Source organism: Emiliania huxleyi, assembly GCF_000372725.1.
Source record: "Emiliania huxleyi CCMP1516 unplaced genomic scaffold EMIHUscaffold_78, whole genome shotgun sequence".
NCBI classification, from domain to species: domain Eukaryota; phylum Haptophyta; order Isochrysidales; family Noelaerhabdaceae; genus Emiliania; species Emiliania huxleyi.
Window position 1 is genome coordinate 10267 of NW_005196163.1, and position 8970 is coordinate 19236.

Consider the following 8970-nt stretch of genomic DNA (forward strand, 5'->3'; position numbering starts at 1 on the left):
GCTCGTAGCCTGAACTCGATAAACCTCGAGGCCCAACTGGGTGGCGGCGCCTGGAGATGGCCGTCTAGACGCCGTGCCCGAGACTGCAACGCTCGCGCGGGAGGGCACACGCCCTGAACGCTCGCGCGCTGTCTCGCCGCGGTAGGCACGAGTACGGACCATATCTCCCCATATCTCCCCATATCTCCCCATATCTCCCCATATCTCCCCTATCGGTAGGCACGAGTACGAGTTCGATGCGCCCGCGCCAGTCCCCGTCTCGATGCACCACTGCGAGGCGGACCGCGCTGTCCAGCTCGGCGGCTGCTGTGAGGGCGGACCGGCCTGCTGCTGCGGCATCGGGGCCGGGCGCAGCGGCTGCGTCGGCGCGGCGGCGCTGCACGCCCGCTGGCTGAGCCTCAACCGCTGCAAGGGGGCGCGGCGCGCCGTCGGCGTTGGCGGCGCCGTCTGCCACGTCGGGCACGGCTGCGCCGCAAACGTCAGCCTCTGTGTCTTCCCGAGCGACGGAGGCTGCTACCACGCGCAGTGGGCGCGACAGTTCGCCGGCGCCGAGGGCATCGTGCAGTTCTTCGCCGCCGAGGCCAGACGGCCCTAGAGCTCGACTCGCGCTCGGCCGCATTCCAACGCGCAGCACTCTGCAGCGCGCTGCACTCGCTGGCCGCGCGTTCCCCGCTTCCTAGCGACCCCGACGGCGGTGCAATCTCTTGGCTGCAGGTTGGCGACGGCTGCGACCCGCCGCACGCGGACGGCGAGCGGGTGACGTGCGGCTGGTCGCGATTGCGCAAGGGAGCGGGCGCTGGCTCTGGCAGGGAGCGCGGTGCCGGCGGCAAGTGGAGGCGCACGGCGGAGCGGCAGCGGAGTCCGTTGCCCGGCTGGTGAGGTGCGGTTTTTTTGCACCACACCGGGAATGCCAAACAACTCTAACACTCACGCATCGAGAGAGATAATGTGGCTGGGGTTCAGGAGGATGTAGCACGTTGGCGGCGCCGCGGCGACGGCACAGAGACACTCAGCCAGCGGACCGGAGAATTCTTTTTCGTGCGAAACCTCAATTACGTATATGAGTGAGGCACGCGGTACTCAAATAACTAATAAGCTCGCTCTCGCAAAGGGGGGCAACGGCGGCCTGCGTCGGCTGCGTTCTGGGGCGGCCACGAGAGCAGAGTTCGAAGGCCGCAAGCCTGCGTCGTCGCAGGCATCAAAGGGAAGCCTCCCGGAGCCGCTTGCGAAGCTCGTAACCTTGCTCTACTACCTTAAGGTAGAGCCGTACGGTGCATACGGCATACGTCGGCGTAAAGATTGTGCTTGCCGTCCTCGAGAGGCAGCTGCATGAGAGACTCTCTGAAAGTCTGAAAACATGTATGTGCACGCTAGTCTTACGGATCTTTTAGCCAGAGCAGGCGGACATCGCTTCCAGGGAGGGGGGCGTGCTTCTACTCACGCCCCCGCCCCTGGAAGCGATGTCCGCCTGCCCCCCCGCTCCCAGGAAAAGGGTTGCTTTTCGTCTCCTTCCACCTTCGGCCTCCGGCTCCGCGCTCGCATCTGCCATCTCGGCTCTTAAGAAGTTCTCGGATCTCGCTCGGCAAAGAGGCCTCGCGCGGATCGACACGAACCCTGGCGAACAGGATCACAGGTGCCGCGAATCTCGACGAGCGCGCCGGGTGCCGTCGCCTCGCGCTGTGGAGCGTCCGGCGCGCGGCGGGCGGATTTCTGGGTAATTTCCGTGTACGGCACACCCGGGTTCCAGGTAGAGGCGAGGCACATCGCGGCGCGAAGAGGGGGCTGCTTAGACCCCTTCGCGTACGGTCTCCATGCCTGAGGCACCGCGCGTGTCTGGCGAAATTGGAGAGATGCATCGGTGCACTGCGCCCCATGCCAGAGACGCGGTCTTGCGAGGCGGCGAAGTGGCGGTGCGTTCGTGGCTTGAGGCACAGGCGGACAAGCAAATGCCACGCGCGAGAGTCACTACGAGGATGGCGCGAGGTAATACACGCGGCGTTACCGGGGCTGCTGATGGAGGTGGATATGCTTTTTGGCCGCGCGTTGGGTAGCGAGGATTGCGGTGTGACGCGAGCACTTGCTAAATGTTGGCGTGCCGTCCTAGCTTCCTACGCGCCTAAACATGAAGCTGAGGCCCTTCCGTTCAACCTTGGGTATTCATACCATCGTTCCCCCACCCGTGCTTGCCGGAGCCAGTCTCGGAGAAGAAGGTGTTGAAGGCATCGTCGCCGCCGCCAATGGTCTTGTCGGACGGCATCTGGCCATCGGGCTGGATGCCGTGCTCGAGGCAGTACAGCTCCCAGCACGCGTTACCGGCCTGGATACCGGCCTGGCCGAGGTGGATCGAGATGACTTCACGCATGGTTTCTGCGAGCGCGGGCGGGAGAGGAGCTCAGACGTGTGGGAGCACGCTTTTGCCAAACACACAGGCGCGAGCAGGCGCGAGCAGCAGGCGCGCGTGAGTGAGAGCAGCAGGCGCGCGTGAGAGCAGCAGGCGCGCGCAAGAGCAGGCGACGAACACCCTATGAGGCGACGATTTCGGCCGTCCCGATTTTCGGCGACTAGTTTACCGGATACCCCCCGCAAGGCGCGCGATACACACGGATATCAGCGAGAAGCCGAGAGGGAGGTTGAGCACTTGAGCACTTGAGCACTTGAGCACAATACCCGGTGCGAAGTCCTGACTTGGAGCACATGGAGTGCAGTATTGACTTTTTGCGCGGCGTTTTCTTCCGCGTCTACGATTTCCTGGCAGCATCCGCTTCATGTCGACTCGCACCGTCCTCCTCCTCTGCTGCAGCTCGCTCTGCGCGAGCGCCTATTCGCTGTCGCCCGGCGGGCGGCTCGCTGTCCGCCCCATTGCCTCGCCGCTCGCGCTGCGCGCTGCTCCGTTGATGCAGGCGAGGGAGCGCGGCCGCTGCCGAGGGTGAGAGGCAGGCCTGGCACTCACCGGCGTCGTCTACGCCCCCACGATAGGTCGACGATGCGCCGTCGGACTCGGCCGCCGACGAGCCGGATGCGCCGGAGCCAGCCTTCCCCGACCTCGCCGAGGAGCTCGACGTCGACGAGGGCAGCATCGCAAAGGAGGCGCTCAAGGCGGAGGTCGCGGACGGCTTCACCGCCGCCGCGCCGGACAAGGCGGTCCTCGGCGAGATCCTGCTCGCGCTCGAGTCCGCCAACCCCACCCGCTCGCCCGCGACCTCGCCGCTGCTCAACGGGAAGTGGAAGGTGCTGTACGCGTCCGGCGCGACGCCGAGTCTCAAGGCGCTCATGCTGCTGCTAAAGGGGTCGAGGCTGGCGCCCAAGTCGCCGTCGGGCGCGGAGCTCGCGGACGTGCAGGACGCGTACCTCACCATCCGCGAGGAGCAGCCGCGGGCGGAGGGCTCGCTCCGCACGCGCCTGCTCTCCTTTGAAAACACGATCAAGCTGTCGTCGCGCCTCGAGGTATATGTGTGTACATCGCCAGTCCGCCTTGTGACATGATCATTTCCTCTTCGTAGTCTCGCAGTCTCGCAGTCTCGTAGCCTCTTGCCCTCTCGTCTTCTCCGACCCTCTCCTTCTTCTCCTCTAGGCCGAGTCCGCCGTGCGCCTCGTCGAGACGTACGAGGCGGCAATCACACACACACACACACACACACACACACACACACACCGCTCACCCACGCGCACTGGGCCTTGCCCCACCACCGTCGTGTGAGTGTGGAGAAGTTTACCTGACCTTCCCTTCCCTTAGGCGGCAGAGTCCGAGTACATGTCGCTGAAGCTGCCGTTCCAGCGGCCGGTGCAGTACAAGCGGTCGGTCCTCGTCCCTCGCACGCCGGCGACGCGCTGCGAAGCGAGGGCGGACCTCGTTGAGTCGATCCCCCGTTGCCACTATAGGTCCTCGTCTCGTACCTCGATGACGAGCTTCTGGTGGTGCGAGATTCGCAGGGCCGGCCCGACATCCTGCTGCGCGTCGACGAGGCGAGAGAGCCGAGATGCAGCCGAGATGCAGCCGAGGTGCAGCCGAGATGCAGCCGAGGTGCAGCCGAGGTGCAGCCGAGGTGCAGCCGAGGTGTGCCGACTGGACATCCCCCTGCGGGCCGACGAGGCCGCGCGCACCGGGCCTCGCACGCTGAATGCCATGTGTGGAAGCTGTCTCTCTCAGACGTGGAGTCGCGAGGGCCGCCCGGCCCTTGCCCCCGCCCCCCCCTTTTGTGCGTGGGGAAGTGGACCTCCCCTTCCGTTGCCTCAGGCGAGCCGCAGCCCATCCTCGCTTGGCGGCGAGGTCAGCGACGACGACGAGAACGACGCGGCGCCCGGCGCCTCGTAGAGCAGCTCTGCAGGAGACCGCTGCTCCGCGCCGCTGCTGCTAGCCCGTGCCCCGCGGGTCGGCTCGGGCGCGGAGGGGGAGCGAGTCTCCTCTCACCCGCTCGCGTCAGTGGTCAGTGGGCACGCGCCTCGCGCTCTCGCCCTTTCTTTTGTCCGCGGCCTTTGGCGACTCCATGACTGCCCGTTGGCGCTCGCGTTTACGCGGAACGGACCGACAACCGACAAGCTAGCGGACAGACACTGGAGCCGCGAGCGCGACTGCACCGCGCCTCCTCGGGGCCCGCGATATATGTAGAACGGCTGGTTGTGTGTCGATTCGTCCGGAGAACGTTACAGGGGTATTGTAGTAGTACACGCACTGAGGTTGCAGCAGCACGTCTTCACTCGCAGAGTGCCCCGCACGAAATCTAAAATGCGCGACACATACACGCACTTTTGCAGCTCCGCTCGCTTCGCAGTGTCGCTCTTCCGCTCTCCTGGGCGCCCGCGGGATGCAGCCGCCACCCTGACGGCTGAGCAGCCGGTACACCTCCCACACGACACGCCGCCACACGCCGCTGCTTGCGCTCTGCCGGCGTCGCCTCCTCATCGCTGATCCGAGAGTGGCGCGATGTACCTGCGGGACGAGGCAGGCGAGTCACTGTGGCTGGAGCAGGCTGTTGTTCGGCACTTCGCGCTGCGGCGCGCTTTCGGTTGTCGGCGATGGCGTAGGCGACGACGAGGTGCGATTTGAGCAGGAAGGCGAAGAAGGCGGGCGTCACAACCATCGCGAGCTTGCCCGACACGCCAAACGCCTTTCGGAACCGAGGAGACGAGTAGTTTGCCCACACGACCGCCGCGCCGGCATAGGCCCCGGTGATGGCCGCGGCGATGAAGCCGCCGAGGCCGGCGTCCCAGCCGATGCCTCGCGTCTCGGCCTGCGCGGCACGGCGCGGCAGGGTGGGCGGGACGATGCATGCGCTGCTGTGGTTTGCAGCGCAGCTCCTGCGACAGCCGGCGGTCGAGCATCCGGTCGGGGTTGAGCATCTTCTCAACGACGACACGAGGCCTGGCGAAGGGCGCGGGGGCTGCTCTGGGATGGCCCTGCCGGCGCGATGCGTGCGTGCGTGTGTGTGTTGGTCGTGTGTGTCGGCGAGACAGCGGACGGCGCTGTGCTGTTGCCTAGCGCGCCGCTCACCGCTGGTGGAGCTCGAGGCCCTCCGCGCGAGCAGAGGCACCAGAGGTAGGGTCCCTCATCAGCGGCCGGGCCTAGCCGCCTCGGCGAGCGGCCGCGCCCAGGGTGGCGGTCCTTCGGCTCGCCTGCCACCACTGGCCGTTTCCCAGAATGTGCCAAAAGAATTTTACAACCTAAGCCTTTCGCACACGCACGATTCACACGACAGACAAGGCGCAGGCGACGGCTTCCTTACAAGCCGTCGCCCTCGCCATAAAGGAAGTCGTCCTCAGGCAGATGATCGAATCCGCCAACACCGTAGTGCTCGCCGACACAACCATCATCCCCAAGAAAAGAGAGAAACATCCAACTCCCACCTCCAAAAGAATTTGAGAGTACAGGAGGAGAGATGGAGAGGAGAGCCTTTGAGCCTTGGCACCAGCCAGGCAGTTGAGTTGGCCCTGGCACCAGCCTTGGCGGGCGGGCACGCGGGACATGCACAGGCGCCAAGGGGCGCAGAACCGACCTAACCCGTCGGAGGTGGGGGGAAGGGAGTCCCGCCGGGTTCCCCTGCGTGAGCGCGAGAGTAACCCCAAGAGGGCTGAAGATGAGCGGTGCGCGCAGGGGTCGGCGTGGACGCGCCCGAATCGAACGACAGGCGGCACGCGAAGACTGATTGCAATCCCGCCGACCGCGAGGCGCGGGATGATGTGAGCGGGGTCTTGTAGTGGGTCTCGGAAGCTCCCCTCTCGGGCTTGGAGCCTACCCCTCTCCCTTGCCCTCGGAACAGTGTGTCCGAGTCGAGGCGTGTGCTTGCCGGTCGACGGCTGCGCGCGGTTGGCATTGTGACGAAGGTTGCGCGCGGCCGCGGCGCGCCCGCCATGGCTTGGCGCGGCGCGCCTACCAGCGGCAATGTCGAAAAAGAAAGAATTCAAAAAAAAGAACTCAAAGAAAGAAAACAGACACGCCAAACGAGGGATGGGACGAGGACAGGGTCCCCACCTGCACGAGCAGGATTTTGGCAATGTCGAGGCAAGACGTTATATGTATGTAGTAAGGTGAAGAACAGTCAGGCTCGGACTGGACACCAACGCGGTATGGGTGGACGCAAGACAGTTGGATGGCAAATTTTTTCTTTGTTTTGCCAGCTTTTGTATTCACACCTCGGCCTTGGCTCAATGTCGGACGGGCCTTTACAGCCAGGCCGCGAGGGCTCAATGTCGGTCTGCAAAGGTGGCCCGTCCGCCCTGACTCGCAGCACCTCGAGGCGCAGGCTCCCCCGCTGGCTGCACCTGCCACGCCGGCTATACAGACCGCCGACCGCCGCGTGCGCCACTGTGCCTTCGCACAGCGGGTCTGTGGCCGCTGCCGCCGCCTCCGGGGCGGCCGCCGCCATCGCCCTGCTTGTTGCCTTCATTCTCTTCCTGTGCAAGCGGCGGCGGACAGCAGCGCGGCCGGCTGGCGGCTCTGGACGGCGCCCGCTGTACCGCCGCGCCTCGGCCTCCACCAAGCTGCTCGAGCTCATTCACCAGACGGCGGGACGGGACGAGAGCTTCCCTGCCAAGCGGCTGCGAAGGGAGTGGGGCGGCGGCTTCACGAAAGGAGTGCTCTCCGCCGCCAAGGACTCGCTCTTCAGCCTCGCCCCCTGGCGCCAGTCCTCCCGCCCACACCTCCCTCCCGGCTTTGAGGACGCTGCCCTCTCCGCCCTCCAGCAGCGGCCGGGCGCGGCGGACGCGTTCGAGGCGCTCCTCCGCCGCCTGCCCGCGCCCTCGCGGGAGGCGCTCGGCCGGCTGCGCCGCTGCATCCTCGATCTCGTGGTTGAGTCGGACACGGCGGACAGCGACACCCGCCTCCTCTTTGGCGCTGCGGACTGCCTCGCCCGCCTGCACACCGCGTACCTCGTCCCGAGGCCGGCCACGCGCGACGCGCTCTTCTTCCCCTGCGACGGCTCGCTCGACCGGCTGGTGAGGCGCCTCTCCGCCTCCGAAAGCAGCATCGACGCCGCCGTCTACACCATCACCGACGAGCGGCTCACGCGGTCCCTGCTCGAGCGGCACCGCGCAGGAGCGTACGTCAGAGTCGTCTCAGACGCGGAGCAAGCCTTCGCGACCGGCTCGCGGATCTTCGAGCTCGCGCTTATCTCCCCATATCTCGCCATATCTCGCCATATCTCTGGCTAGGCTCGCGCATCTTCGAGCTGGCGCGTGCGGGCGTCTCTGCCGTGGTCGGAGGCCACGAGAGAGACGACTCGCAGGCGCGGATGCACCACAAGTTCGTGCTGATCGACAAGAGGCTTCTTCTCACCGGCAATCTCCCGCAATCTCCCGCAATCTCCCCCGATCTCCCTCATATCTCGATAGGCTTCTCCTCACCGGCTCCTTCAACTGGACGGTCTCGGCGCACGCGCGAGGCAGCTGCAATCTCCCGCAATCTCCCGCAATCTCCCGCGGTCTCCCTCAGAGTTCCCCCATATCTCCCTCAGATCTCCCTCAGACCTCCCACAGGCAACTGCGAGAACCTGCTAGTTCTCTCCCCATATCTCCCCACATCTCCCCACAGGCAACTGCGAGAACCTGCTCGTCATATCTCCCCATATCTCCCCATATCTCCCCACATCTCCCCACAGGCAACTGCGAGAACCTGCTCGTCATATCTCCCCGTATCTCCCCACATCTCCCCACATCTCCCCACAGGCAACTGCGAGAACCTGCTCGTCATATCTCCCCATATCTCCCCATATCTCCCCACATCTCCCCACAGGCAACTGCGAGAACTTGCTCGTCACATCGGACAGTGAGATGGTGTCCGCCTTCTCCGCGGAGTTCGAGCGCCTGTACTCTCTCTTCCGCGCCAGCAACGCCATGCCGCAGCAGCCACTGCCCCGCGCCGCCGCCGCAGCCCGAGGCGGAGGCGGAGGCGGGGGCGGGGGCGGCGGAGGAGGCGGAGGAGGCGGAGGAGGCGCAGGAGGCGGAGGAGGCGGAGGAGGCGGAGGCGGCGGAGGCGGCGGCGGCGGCACGCCTCACACGCTGCAGCGAGCCGCCAGGAGGCTCGGAGAGGTAGGTCGATGGGCGGGCGGGAGCCGCTCAGCCCGCCGGCTGCCGGTCGGCGGTGCGGCGGGTGCGGCGGCACCAATGGCGCCGCCGCCCAGCCGGCCGCCTGCAGAGTGGGGCGCCAGGCTGTCTGCGGGCGCGCGCGGCGTGCTGCGAGACTACGGGGCGCTGCGGCGCGACATACTGGCGGAGGAGGCCGTCGGCGGCGCAGAGAGGGAGGAGCTTCTGCGCGCCGCCGCCGCCGAGGCGTCCGACGCGTTTCGCGGGCTGCTGCGGCGAGCAGACCCCCCCGCCACCGCCGCCGGCGCCGCGACGACCGCGCTGATCAAGGGCGTGGCTGCGCATTTGCACGCGGCGGCGGCGGAGGGGAGCGGCGCCGGCGGCGGCGGCGCGGGCGGGGACCGTGCGGCGCTGCTGCGGCTTGCGGGCGGGCTCGCGGGCGTGGTGGAGGAGGAG

The 8970-nt window shown here is 66.6% G+C and overlaps 4 protein-coding genes across 4 annotated transcripts in view; 3 read left to right on the plus strand and 1 right to left on the minus strand.

The window, feature by feature from the left end:
* Nucleotides 1-595, plus strand: part of EMIHUDRAFT_218107 (hypothetical protein) — a gene marked incomplete at both ends in the record, with an annotated part of 1642 nt that extends 1047 nt beyond the window's left edge. Inside the window, 2 exons of the mRNA XM_005760000.1 lie at nt 69-141; nt 220-595. Of these exons, the coding sequence (XP_005760057.1) occupies nt 69-141; nt 220-595 (449 nt within the window). The remainder of the gene's footprint in view (nt 1-68; nt 142-219) is intronic.
* Nucleotides 596-2200: 1605 nt separating this feature from the next.
* Nucleotides 2201-2362, minus strand: EMIHUDRAFT_50176 (alpha-tubulin; the record flags this gene model as incomplete). The annotated part of the gene is made up of 1 exon (XM_005760001.1): nt 2201-2362. A coding segment is annotated over one exon (162 nt), but the record flags the coding sequence as incomplete, so codon positions are not given.
* Nucleotides 2363-2694: 332 nt separating this feature from the next.
* Nucleotides 2695-5532, plus strand: EMIHUDRAFT_453257 (hypothetical protein; the record flags this gene model as incomplete). Its single annotated transcript, XM_005760002.1, has 10 exons — nt 2695-2767; nt 2901-2926; nt 2977-3444; nt 3572-3607; nt 3734-3799; nt 3880-3963; nt 4235-4926; nt 4998-5228; nt 5296-5359; nt 5489-5532. 7 exons carry the CDS (start codon nt 2695-2697, stop codon nt 4310-4312), a joined length of 831 nt encoding a protein of 276 aa, XP_005760059.1. The 3' UTR covers nt 4313-4926; nt 4998-5228; nt 5296-5359; nt 5489-5532.
* A 1110-nt stretch (nt 5533-6642) lies between these two features.
* EMIHUDRAFT_106373 (hypothetical protein) overlaps nt 6643-8970 on the plus strand; it is a gene marked incomplete at both ends in the record, with an annotated part of 3167 nt that continues 839 nt past the window's right edge. Inside the window, 3 exons of the mRNA XM_005760003.1 lie at nt 6643-7502; nt 7825-7913; nt 8225-8917. Coding sequence (XP_005760060.1) covers nt 6643-7502; nt 7825-7913; nt 8225-8917 — 1642 coding nt within the window. The remainder of the gene's footprint in view (nt 7503-7824; nt 7914-8224; nt 8918-8970) is intronic.